The 13067-nt window shown below is 41.6% G+C and overlaps 2 protein-coding genes across 5 annotated transcripts; both read left to right on the top strand.

Moving 5' to 3' along the window:
• The first annotated feature begins 889 nt into the window (after nt 1–889).
• Nucleotides 890–4353, top strand: LOC115266039 (uncharacterized). Of its 4 annotated transcripts, none has more exons than XM_062854821.1 (2): nt 890–1354; nt 1590–4353. In XM_062854821.1, exon 2 carries the CDS (start codon nt 1938–1940, stop codon nt 3990–3992), a length of 2055 nt encoding a protein of 684 aa, XP_062710805.1. In that variant the 5' UTR covers nt 890–1354; nt 1590–1937; the 3' UTR covers nt 3993–4353. The 4 variants fall into 4 exon arrangements, with proteins under 4 accessions (XP_062710805.1, XP_062710803.1, XP_062710802.1 ...); XM_062854819.1 differs by having other exon boundaries at nt 1587–4353; XM_062854818.1 differs by having other exon boundaries at nt 890–1381.
• A 2234-nt stretch (nt 4354–6587) lies between these two features.
• LOC109421304 (dolichyl-diphosphooligosaccharide--protein glycosyltransferase subunit DAD1) lies at nt 6588–7494 on the top strand. Its single transcript, XM_019695804.4, has 2 exons — nt 6588–6924; nt 7143–7494. Exons 1-2 carry the CDS (start codon nt 6717–6719, stop codon nt 7271–7273), a joined length of 339 nt encoding a protein of 112 aa, XP_019551349.1. The 5' UTR covers nt 6588–6716; the 3' UTR covers nt 7274–7494.
• The last annotated feature ends 5573 nt before the right edge of the window (nt 7495–13067 follow it).

Here is a 13067-nt window from a genome sequence, read left to right as displayed (position 1 = left end):
AAAAATCCTGGATAAATCCTAGAAGGAAGTCTTCGAGGAATCCCAGAAGAATCCAGGAAGGAATTCCTGAAGGAATCCAAAAAGGAACAGCTGGAAGAATCACAGAAGTAATTCCTGGGAGGGGTTTGAAAGAATACCGGAGGGGTTACCTACCGAGATCTTGGAATGTATATCTGAGGGAATTCCTGAAGGAAGCCAAAAAGGAACTCCTGGAGGAATCTCAAAAGGAACTTTTTTAGGAAACACAGAAAGAAGTTCTAATGGAATCTTCAAAGAAATTCCGGTTAAAATCCCTGTAGAGATGTCTAAAGAAACTGCTGGTGGAAGAGAGGAGAAAAAACCTTGAAAAAACTCCTAAAGGAAACCACGGATAAACTTTTAGAAAAACCTTAGAAAAAAAAAACTCCTGGGGAAATCTCAGAAGGAGCTTTTGGAGGAATCTAAGAAGGAACTTCGGAATGAATTATTGGAGGGATCTTTGAAGGAACCCCTGAAGGAATACAATAAGGAGGAATTTTCTAATGAAATACAAAAAAAATCCTTGGATAAATCCCAGAAGGAAGTGCTAAAGGAACTAAAAAGGGAGACATTCTCAAAAATGGGAATCCCAAAATAAACTTCTCTAGGAATTCCAAAATGAACTGCTGTAAGAGTTTTAGAAGAAACTCCTGCAGGGTCTTTTGAATGTCGTGGTGAATTTTATTCAAATGAATTCAATTTGATATTCTTAATAGATTTAGTAGTGAACAAACTAATATCTTCGGAAGAGCTTCTAGGCTAATATGGTAGCAGAACGATGGACGGTTTATTGAGTCATTAGCTTTGGTGATAATCTCCACTGGTTGCACCTATGGTCTTGATGTCGGCGATCTGAACCTGGCAGTGTAGTATATTACTTGCGCATCCCTTGCTCTTTCCGAAATGTCAGACGACAATCGAGAGCCGAAGGGCTCGAAAGCGATGATAATATATGAGACATCAGTCTATTCAGAAACCTAGCTCAACACAGTCGTTTTATAGATAACCAATCCTAATCGAAAGAAGCTCTTTATCTTTGGCCCATATTGATCCGCGTCCGCCGTAGTAAGTCCGCTTAAGTCTTCCACTTTGAGTTTACAAATACCGTACATAAAAGTGACGACGAGGTAAAGCGGTATCTTGTACGCGTGTGAGACGGAAAAGTGTGTGGGAGGTGTCGACATTCACCAATCGCCAGCGCGAACATTACATCTCCAACAGACAAGTGGTGACTGACGGAACGAACAACATTGGAACGGAGAAGCAATAACGGCTCATCCTGCGGTAGTGACCACGCCGGATTCGACGAAAAACTGGAAGAATCCGAAATTCAGTTGTGAGTGTTCCTTGGCGCTACGAAAGTGTAAGAGATATTAAGAAAAAAAAAGGTTTAATTGTGATTCGGCCATCTTCTGTAGTAGCGTCGGTTGGAACTCACAAAGGTCTTCATTGCCAAATGAATGAATAGGGTGGTCCAAAATCATTTTTTTAGCTCTTCAACAAATCATGCAGATATATTTTTGCTCTATCTTTTTTTGGTTTAGGACTTATTATTTTACCTTATTCAGCAGAGAGTGATCAGCACAGCAAAAGTGCGACCTTCCTTTTACCACTTTGGAGCTTTTAATACAACGCATGGTGTTAAGAAACAGCCAGCTTGACGATTGGCTCTTTAGATAGCCGACATTATTTTCGCCTGAGAAACAGCTTGGCGCCATTTGGTTACCGTAAGGTAGAGTGACGTTGGAAGTATTATAACGAGAGGTGAGTATTCTTAATTAGTTTGTTTATGCAGAAGAGATAGCATAAGTCAGCTGGCACCGCTTAAGTTACGGGCGTGAATCTATTGATTTTTAATTCCATATGTTTGTTTTTTTTACCCTATTTACAGGGAAATAGGGAAATAGATATACCATTGTATGCCTTACATAAGTCAGTTTTTTTTTGTGGACAAGCTTTTTGTTTTTACAGATCAACTATTGCAAATGTGTAAATCTGTTGTCCTGCTATATTTTAAAATATTGGCTGCCGCTAATACAACCTTTTCTATGGAACAATATCATAAAGAAACGCCCTTTTACGATGGATTCACGCTGGCGAAACATCTTATTTGTGTATACAAGATAAAGGAGAAAGAAGATGCCGTTCTTTTTATTGCAATGAATAGATCAGTTATTACAACACAAACTAAAATTTTACATCCAACTGGTAATTGTGTGAAATCTTTTCTAGACGAAATCGTCTCCAATGATGAGGACATCATACACGATGTAGATTTTTTACAAAGGTGCAATGTTAGTTCAAAGCTACATGCTCCAAACAAATCGACGAAAATTTTCGTTTTGGCGTTAGGAAGTCAAACCAAGTTTAAGGTGTTTGTGAGTTTTAAGTCAATATTTGGTAGTTATATTTCAAATATCGTAAACAAGTTTAGTCAAAGGCTTTTAATGGAAAACAGATTGCGTTGTGTAAATACAGAAACAAATACCATATTTTGTGGAACAGTTAAAGCAAAGGCCAGATTAAGAATTAAAGAGGAAGTTATAAAATTAACAAAGAGTGGACTTAATGGTCAATGGGGCGTCGATAGCAAAAAGAAATTAGTTGTTGATAATTTAGAGGTAATATATTATATGCAAGTCAAATATGTAAGTTGTGTTAACTATTGTGTTGGAGTGAAAGATGTTTGTTTTGGATTACAAATATTGATAACATGGCAGAGGCAATGGCCCAAGTACTCTGATTTGACTAAATGGTTCAGGTTGATTAGGTGGTACAAATTGATTATCGTTGCCATTGGACAACATACGGTATTTCGGAAGTTTATTGTGGACGCCCTGACTAACGCATACAAATCAACAAACATATTTGTGGTGGAAATCAATTTAAATTTTGATTTGAAGATGTGTCACGATTGTATCAATGTAGGACATAAAGTGTCACTGTATATTATTTTTCAAGAGAAAATTTATGTAATTGAATACGCCAAGTACCTAAAGGCAGTGAATATGGAGCATTTGCCAAATGTGGGTTTGAGGAATTGTAGATGGCTGGATACATCCAGGGTGTTACCAATTGTTGAACGTTTTAGAAAGATGAGATTGTATTTTATTGGAAACTCAACGTGGCATTACATATTGTTCAACGGAACAGAAACTAAAGATAATATTGCAATGACACATCAATTGATGAGCAATAGTTTTGCTAGAAATTTGTTACTATATTTAGCTGATTCACATTTTTCTGCTGCGGCAGTACTAATCAACAATCTTCTGCTAAAATGCACTGCAATAATTACTTTGGCTAAGGGGTCAAGTACAGCAGCAAATACTTTGACAAGCACACAATTGGCATTGATCATTTTTGCAAACTCGGCTAGCCGATTCACAATGGGCGCATATACAAAATTGAAAAGTCAGATCGTTTGTTTTTCTTTTAATTTGAAAGGCGGTGCTTGTAAGTGCGAGCATATATTACTAGACAGAGATTTGTCTTACACCTTAAAGACAATGTGTTTTGTATACTTTACAAAGCGAAAGACGAATCGAAGCGGACTGTTTTACGGATCAGAGACAAACAGTAGAAAAGTTATTGAAGGTAGAAGCAGATTTATTTCTCAGAGAGGGGTGTGGTATCAACACAATTATTATCGGTATGATAGATGGTTTCACCCTAGTATGTTGTTTTCGTTCCATATCTTACAGATATTCACGAATACCGTGGGCGTTATGGCGCCGATCTGGATTCAGACCATAACAATTGGTAGGCGCAGGCCAACAGGTTCGATCACAGATGGTAGACTGCTTAAGTCGGTGTTGCAGGTGAAGAATGACTATGCTGCTCTCGACAAACAGGCCACGGTCGATATAGGACTGGAGAAGGCTCCGAAGAAAGACATGCATCGAAAAGTTTTGGATCCAGCCAGTATTCGAGGTGAACTTATTGGTTCGAATAATCCATGGAAAATAAGATGATTGGAAAATTTCAGTCAAAATCGAATATTAGATTTAGAGTTTTGTTTTGTTTTATACTTAGTACAATTAAGAATGTTTTGTATTATACTTAGTTACAAATAACTTCGTAAAGGGGAAGAATTGTAGTATATTACTTGCGCATCCCTTGCTCTTTCCGAAATGTCAGACGACAATCGAGAGCCGAAGGGCTCGAAAGCGATGATAATATATGAGACATCAGTCTATTCAGAAACCTAGCTCAACACAGTCGTTTTATAGATAACCAATCCTAATCGAAAGAAGCTCTTTATCTTTGGCCCATATTGATCCGCGTCCGCCGTAGTAAGTCCGCTTAAGTCTTCCACTTTGAGTTTACAAATACCGTACATAAAAGGCAGTCGGCAATGTTTCTTGCTATTATTGTTTTTCATAATATTCTATAGCATATAAATTAAAATTGAAACCCGAGCTAAGTTCGAGTTTTTTTTTACATGAAAATTTTGTTGAGGGGGGGAGGGGGTTGTTTAACAAGCTACGTCATTTATAGAGGGGGGTATCTGAATTTGTGACGAAATGCTACGAGGGGGGAGGGGGTATTAAAAATCGCTTAAAAAAAGCTACGTCATTTATGGACGCCCCCTTACCACTACTCCAAGTTTGGATTGTTAAGCACTGAGGGATTTTACTCAATGTGCTGATATCATTTATTAGTGCTCAATCAGGTTCGCGTGGGAACTTTCTCTGAACTTGAAATACTCTGCGAGACAAACTTTTTGAAGCCGAAAGTTCGGAAGAAGTTTACGTGGAACTTTTTGTGAACTTACACAGTTTGACATTTTCAGTTTGTTTTGGTCCACAGTTTAGGCAAGTGCAAATCAATAAATTAGTGCCAGTGTCGGTAATTCTGAAAAGATTATAAGTTTTCAGTGATCGCGTCGAACACCGGTGCGCTGGCGCGACAAGTGAGACGGGATGGAAAATATCAGGCAAAACTGGAAGACTTTCGCCGTAGCCGAAAAAAAACTCCGGCGGAACACTGGGTGGAGCAGTTGCTCGCTGAGAGGGCAGCCTTTGAGCCACACAATACGGATTCTTTGCGTGGATTTCAAGTAAGTACGTTGAAATATAATAGTGAAACAAAGTGTACTTGTGAAATTAACACAAGCTGTGGCTGCTGAGCTCGATTGCCGAGTGATTTAATTGAATATGAACTTCTTCCGAGCTCCGCTGTCTCCGAAGTTCATGTGAAGTTCACTTTTGGTACGGTTAATATTTATCAGAACTTTGAGTAGTAAGTTCAAAAAAAGTTCAAAACAAGTTCGGAGCGGAACATTTCAAGTTGTTGGTATATGTCCATTTGAACTGTATTTAAACTTTAGTGGCACGCAAACGTTCAACATGAGTTCGGTTAAAATTTGATTGAACTCTGCCCTAAAGTTCAAAGTAAGTTTTTTTCTGACCCTTTTTTCGACTTTAATGTCGTTTTGAAGAGAAGTCAAAAGCTTGTATATGTACTTCCAAGTTCATAAACAATACACTTATAACTTTTTGGAGAATCAAGTTCAACGAAACCGAAATTGAACCAAATTTGAACTTCTGAGTTCGTTCTTCAAGTGGAATCCGAACTTTTGGTTGCTTGGGTTACTGGTGGAAAATAATAAACAAAAATCAGCTGTTCCCGGCAAAATCAAATGGATGCTGGGTCATTAGGCCGAAGGTCATTAGGCCGAAGGCCATTAGGCCGAAGGTCATTAGGCCGAATGGTCATTAGGCCGAATGGTCATCAGGACGAATTGAAAGTTAGCCGTTGTTTTTACCTTTTCCAACAATTTTTGACAAAAACTAGTTTAACAATGGAACTAGAAAGAATAGCCTATGTTTTAAAGAAGGAAAAATTTATGAATTGAATATCAGCAGTTTCAGCGCCAAAAACTATTTCAGCAATGATACTAGAAAGAACAGCCTATATTTAAAAGAAGGAAAAATTCATGGGTAAAATATCAGTAGATTCAGCATCAATAAAGTATCTTCGTGCCTGTCACACGATACACACATGCAAAATGGTCATTTGCAGAGGAAGCTCTCAGTTAATAAGCTGAGAAGCAGGCTTTGTCTCAGTGGGGACGTAACGGCAAGAAGAAGACCCAATGACCATTCGGCCTGATGACCATTCGGCCTAATGACCATTCGGCCTAATGACCATTCGGCCTAATGACCATTCGGCCTAATGACCTTCGGCCGAATGGCCTTCGGCCTAATGACCTTCGGCCGAATGGCCTGACACCAATCAAATGGGCATATTTTCAACCAGTAAATTTGCATTAGTGTTCGTGACGCTGCGCTGCGGAACCACTATAGTGAAAGTGACCGGCAAGGCAAGAAAAACGGGAAAATCTGAAATTCCATTTTGAAGGGGCATTTCTTTATAGAACTGGATGTCAGAAAACAGAGTAGGCAGGCAGGACGACGTTTGCCGGGACTGCTAGTGTTAAATAAAAATGAAAAAAAAATAAAAATTGGCCATTAAATCTATTTTGAATCCCACTGTGCAAAGACTATCCGGCACAGCTCTATCCCCCCCTCGGAGTGACACGTCAAATGTATCGATCGCTTTGTGTCACAACAGCGCTACGTGTCTGTCTCGCACATTCGTTTCTACTTTGATCAGTTCAGGGCGGAGAAAAGTTCTTAATTTTCCGGCATTTTTCGCGAAAATATCAGTGAAAACCCATCAAATCGGACACAATGACGAACATCAAAACTGTACTGGTCAAGTTCTACGACGACTACGCCGTAAACACACCGAAAAAGCTGAAAATCGTAGACGCCTATCTGCTGTACATTCTGCTGACCGGCATCACCCAGTTTGTTTACTGTTGTCTGGTAGGAACGTTTCCGTTCAATTCGTTCCTGGCCGGATTCATCAGCACCGTGAGCTGCTTCGTGCTGGGAGGTAGGTCTTTATAGTTTCACTGACGGGGATCATAATTTTCTAAATCAGAAAATCATTCTGACGTTAACTACCTACATTGATTTCGTATGAGATTGATCCTTACTGATCTGATTAGGGTGGCCCAAAACAAATACGCTTCATACACCTTACACGCCTGATTAGAAGTGAACAGGTCCTGATTTGATAATGGCATTTTCTCTTTTTCTGTCCACTTTCAGTTTGCCTCCGACTGCAGTCGAATCCTCAAAACAAGTCTCAATTCCTGGGAATCTCGCCGGAACGGGGCTTTGCCGATTTTGTGTTCGCCCACATTATCCTGCACCTGGTAGTGGTCAACTTCGTCGGTTGAGCACTTTTGCCTTTCTATTGGCTTCAAACGCGTAAGTCGGAATGCACTTTTCCCATTCAACTATTTGTGTAATCTTCAACTACATTACCTATCCAAAATTAGTTTTAAAGCAAAAACCGCAGTAAGTTCTGTGAGTCACTGAATATGATTGTACGAGAGTCCAAAAAATAAAACTTCAAAAGCGATAGCGGAATGGAAGATGCGAATCTTCTAAAAAAATATATCTGTAATTGTAAAATTTCCGAAATCCTTGATTCCGTCAGTTCAGGTTTTTTTAAAAAGATAGGAAAAAAAAGATAGATAGTGTGATGTCGGAATGAACACTATCACGACCAAGGTAATTTTAATGGAAGGTACTGGCTTATAAGCAGTCAGTGGACGCGGGGAGAGGCTTATGGCGGGGGTGGTGGAGGTGACTGCTGGCGAGTTTGTGTACGCTGGACACGCTGTACACTATCGGTTTCTGTGTGGTTGCTAGGGTTGCTAGGGGTTGTTGTTTACCTCCAAACAAGTGAAAAAAAATCCGCATAGGCCAAGCAGCTGCTTTTTCTGTTAATTTGAAGTTAATTATAGTGAGAAAAAACTACTTTTTTGGATGTTTTGAACTCCACAACATTAGCTATACGCATATCGAATCTTTATTGCCGAAATTTTAAAAGAAAAACTGAATAAAGAGATCATAATCTTGCGGAAAGGCGTGTTGGTGTAGCTTCGACAGCTTTAAAATGGGAATTTCACGCGCAGGCCTCATGTGTTCCAAACTATTGCCAAGATTAGTCTACAGGATTTCAGAGAAATTACTGAAGGGACGGGAAATATTGCTCTAATCTAGGGCATGACATTCGTAATCAGGCCCAAGCTCTTTGGTTGATTTTATTAACATGTTAGCTCGCAAGCGCATGCAACCAGAAGTGACATCTTTTGGATAATGGCTTGCTACTATTTATAAACTTCCAAATCAAAACAAACTTGCCAGCTTTCATTTCAAATTCCAATATGGCGGATTGTATGATATACTATATTGGATTACCTTCCTTTTACTTACCTTGATCACGACCACTCGATTGTAGAGGCAAGACAAGAATGATGATTTATTGATTACTCGTACGATACAAAATTGCTTATATACTAGTGTTAGTGAAGTCGACCGTAAGGTCACTCGCCTATACACGACAGATAGAATAGACAAATAAAATAAGTAGACTGAATTGATAGATACAATAGAGTAACTCTATTTTTTCTATTATAAAATGTTTTCTACAAATACAAGTAGGCATTTCTTCATGAGTATCTGCTGAACTGAGATTCCTTCACAAATTCCATTAGAAGTTTCTTCTGGGATAATTTCAGGAATCTCGACATTTTTCTAGTCAATCACTTGAAACTTCTTCATGACTACTTTTAGGTTTCTCCATGAAGTTTCTTGTGAGATTCCTCTAGTTTCTGCTTGGTTATCTAACTCCAAGAATTTCTTCAGGAGTTCCTTCTCGGATTAATCCAGATAAAAAAAACCTTCCTATTGCATCACGTTGGGAACAGCACGCTAACGTAGTGTTTGGACCAAAAATGACTGTTATGCAAAAGGAGGGTTAAGAACTGGAATTCTTCAAAGATTATTTTCTGAAACCACTCCAGAAATTCTTTCTGATATTCATCCTGGAGTTTCATCTGGGATTCCTGGAGAATTTCTCTTTTCGATTCGAAAGCTTTTCTAGGATATCATCTGAAGTTCTCTTAGAGGTTCTTTCAAAAAGTTCCTCCTGGTATTTTTCCCTGATTTTTTCCAGGAAATATTTCTGGATCTCATCTTGAAGTACCTCCAGAAGTTCTTTGTATGTATATAATTCCTGTACTGCCTATGATCGCATAATTGTCCCATATGAATAGGAAACCCAGCAAAGATGGGACTGATATGCGATCATGGGCAGTGCAGGAGTTCTCTTTATATTTGTGCAGCAGTATTTTCTTTTGGAACTTCGATTTTGAGTATGTACTTCCAAGATTTTTTTTTTTGATTCTATCAATGAATTTTCTTGAAGATCCAGTTTATACTACACAGTTCAAGATACTGGGCTGTACAACAACGTCTGCAGTATAGTACAAAAAGAGTCGGAACGGACAGATTCGGGCAGCGGAATCACCAGGAAGATCACTACCGGCGGGGACAGAACTGTTACCCGGGGTACTTTCAGAGACCGCGTAAATCAGTGGCAAACGGAGCGATACAATTATACTCTATATTCACGGACGTTTAACAGTGGACTGGGGAACAATATATTTATACAATTGACTCTCCTCTCTCATGGCCGTCCATAGACATGGGAACAGATGTCGTACTGCCGACACTCCTCCTCGACATTGTCAGCGGCCACTGCCACCGATAAGACCCAGCATTGCTGCGAATTGTTGTTGCTTGATGGATCCTAGGAGTTTGGTCAGGATATAGGCGACCATAGATTCGGACGGGCAATAACAAATGCTCACCAAACATCTTTTTCCGACAAATCCTTGGCGAAGAATCTCCGGGTATCGATATGCTTGGAGCGCCTTGATGTTCGATCTATAGTGACGAAATCGATGCAACTGATGTTGTCCTCGAACACAATCGTGGGCTCCTGTTGGTTGAACCTAAAGTCCTCCAGAAGTTTTCGGAGCCACAGTAGCTCTCTGCAGGCTTCGGACAGCGCTACGTATTCCGCCTCCATGCTAGACAACGCCACACCCGTTTGTTTGCGGCTCGCCCAGCAGATAGTCGCTCCTCCTATTTGAAACACGAAGCCGGTATTGGACTTTCGATCCGTTGTATCGCTGCTCCAATCTGCGTCGCTGTAGTCGACTAGTTCGAAGGGGCTTTCACTACCACAGGAAAGCTTGAGTTTGTAGTCCATGGTTTTCACCAAGTAGCGCACTACCCGCTTCAATTCCGACCAATCCGTTTCAGTTGATTCGCTGACTTTTCGGCTGAGGATTGACACGCTTGCAGAAACGTCAGGCCGCGTGTTGACTGCTACGTAGAGTAGCGCTCCGACCAGGCAATGGTACTCCATATTGTTGGGTAGTGGCTTGCTTCCTTCTCTGCCTCGGTAGTACCCGACATCCAATGGAAAGCTTGATCCTTTCGCGCAGTCCAGACCAAATTTCGTGGCAATCTTCGCTACATACTTCTGTTGATCCACGGCATAGTATCCATCTTTCTCTTTGCTGACACGAATCCCAAGGAAGTAGTTGACCTCACCAAGCGACGATAAGTTCACTTTCATCTTTAACTGGCTCTCTTTTAGGTCAAACTCCTCCTCAACTTCACTTGCAACGATGATGTCGTCAACGTAGATCAGCAGGTAGACCTGTCTTCCGGAAACGCTTTTGAAGAATAAGCACGGATCTGCCCGCGTCTGGTGGAATCCGAGAATGGCACAAATCGTATCGTTCCACACCTTGGCACCTTGCTTCAGTCCGTACAAGCTTCGTGGAAGTCGACAGACTAACTTTTCTTCGCCGCGGCGCACTAATCCTTTCGGTTGCTGCATATACAGCTCCTCCTTCAACTGGCCATGTAAATAAGCACTCTTCACATCCAGATGGCGTACTTTCATCTTCTTCTTTTCGGCAATATTTAACAGGGTCTTCAGCGTTGTTTGTGCAGCGACGGGAGCGAAGACGCTGTCATAGTCCACACCGAACTGCTGGGAGAAACCTTGCGCAACTAGTCGAGCTTTGAATTTACAAACGTTTCCGGTACTATCTTTTTTTTTCTTAAACACCTACTTGCTGCCAATAGCCTTCCGTCCAGCAGGTAGTTCAGCCAGAACCCACGTTCCACACCCCATTCCATCAGCGAGTCGTATTTATCTTGCATTGGTGCTTTCTACAGAGCACTGTCCGAGCTCCGAACTGCTTCTTCGTACGACGACGGCTCCTCTTCAATGGTCATCGCCATATCCACTATAAAATCGCCGAATCACCGTGGGTGAACTCCTCTGATCGACCTCTTCTTTCTTCGATGTATTGTATTTTCTTCTGCTGCTTGATCGTCCCAGCCGTAGAATTCCTCTTCTGACTCATCTTGTTCGTCGACGGTCGTCTGCTGTTGTTGCTTTCGCGGCGAATCTTCCTGTTCGTGATCCTGTTCAGGTAGCTCCTCGTGTCCAGTCGGCTCCTCCTGTCCGGAACTTCCAGCTGTCGTCCATCCGTCATACCCAATGTTATCACTTTCTTCTGGTTCTAATTCGTGGGAACCATTGCGCTGCTCAATGAATTTGACTCGCGACTGACAGTCGCCGTATCGGTTTCCGGATCCAAGAACCGGTAGGCTTTCCGGTCTTGACAATAACTTAGACCTTTTCACAGCGGGAATGTGGACGTAGGCCGGACTTCCAAATATACGGAAATAGTTTACAGCATGTGCTACTCCAAACCACTTCTCGTATGGGGTTTTGTCGATTACACGGGAAGGCCGCCGATTCTCCACGTATGCAGCTGTCATTACTGCCTCACCTTAGTACTTTTTCGGCAGATTAACATCGAGCAGCATGAAGGACGCCATCTCTTGCAGCGTGCGGTTTTTGCGCACCGCCACGCCGTTCTGTTGGGGCGAATATGCTGTGGTGCACTGTGCTTGCATGCCTTCAGTCGCGTAAAATGCTTGCAGTTCCTTGTTGACGTATTCACCGCCCCCATCGGACCTGATGACACACGGAGCTCGGCCGAATCGAGTCTTAACATGTGCGACGTTTAATGCAGTTTTACATCCGACTTTTTCGTCAGCAGACATACAACCGTGTATCGGCTGAAGTCATCAATCAATATCATCAGGTACCGATTTATTATTATTATTATTTAATATCCACAATCCTGCAACTGGAAACCTTGTACGACGCCGTCCTCCTGCAATCGGTTGAACACGGCAGGATCTCGGTGCCCAAACCGTCGGTGCCATACATGTTGGCAATTCTTTGTATGGTGCGCCTCCTTGCTCAGCCTTGCAAGCTCCACAGTCAGAATAAACAAGCTTCCGTATATTTCTCCCAACGCTACCGTTTTACCAGCTTCACTTACGATTACACAACTCGATCCCAGGAAATTCACGGCGAAACCTTTCTGGGTTAGTTTCCGGACAGATAAAAGTCTACTGTCCAAAGCAGGGATGCACCGAGGGATACACAACACGTCCATGAGCTTCACTTGTAAAACGTTTCCTTCCTGATCCACACACTTCACCGAGCACTTCACAATACTTTCACCCATTCCATGGGACTACAACTACTACAACTTCAACACACTTGCTATCAGCCCGTCCTTCTTCACATTCACTTTATCAGCTCTTCCACTTCTATGATTGTCGTCATCACTTTTCTTCGATCGCAACTCACGGCAATCTCTTCTGAAGTGTACTGGCTTCTTACAATGTTAGCAAACTCTCTGCTTCTGTTGTCCTTTCCACTGTAGTTTCATAGCCGACTCACTAGAACCCCCACTACGTTCAGCTCGCAGCTGATATTCGTCCAGAAACTTCTGCTTCGCTAAAGCCATCGTCGAATCTGCCTCCGGCCGACTTTCCAGTGCCGTCACGAGGCCATTGTAGGATTCAGGAAAACTTCTTAACAGCATAGCGATCTTCATCGGTCTTCAAGAGCTTGGCCGGCATATGAAAGGCAGTCGTACAGTTCTTCCAGTTCAAACAAATGCTTTATTTCCTCATCTGCACCTTCTGCCATGTTCAAACCTCATAGTTGCAAACGCACTCGTACCGTGAATCGAATCACTTTTTCGTAATTTCCCACTTTCCTGGGCCCAT

Source organism: Aedes albopictus, chromosome 2, assembly GCF_035046485.1.
Source record: "Aedes albopictus strain Foshan chromosome 2, AalbF5, whole genome shotgun sequence".
Classification (NCBI taxonomy): domain Eukaryota; kingdom Metazoa; phylum Arthropoda; class Insecta; order Diptera; family Culicidae; genus Aedes; species Aedes albopictus.
This window is presented reverse-complemented; position numbering and strand designations above follow the sequence as displayed.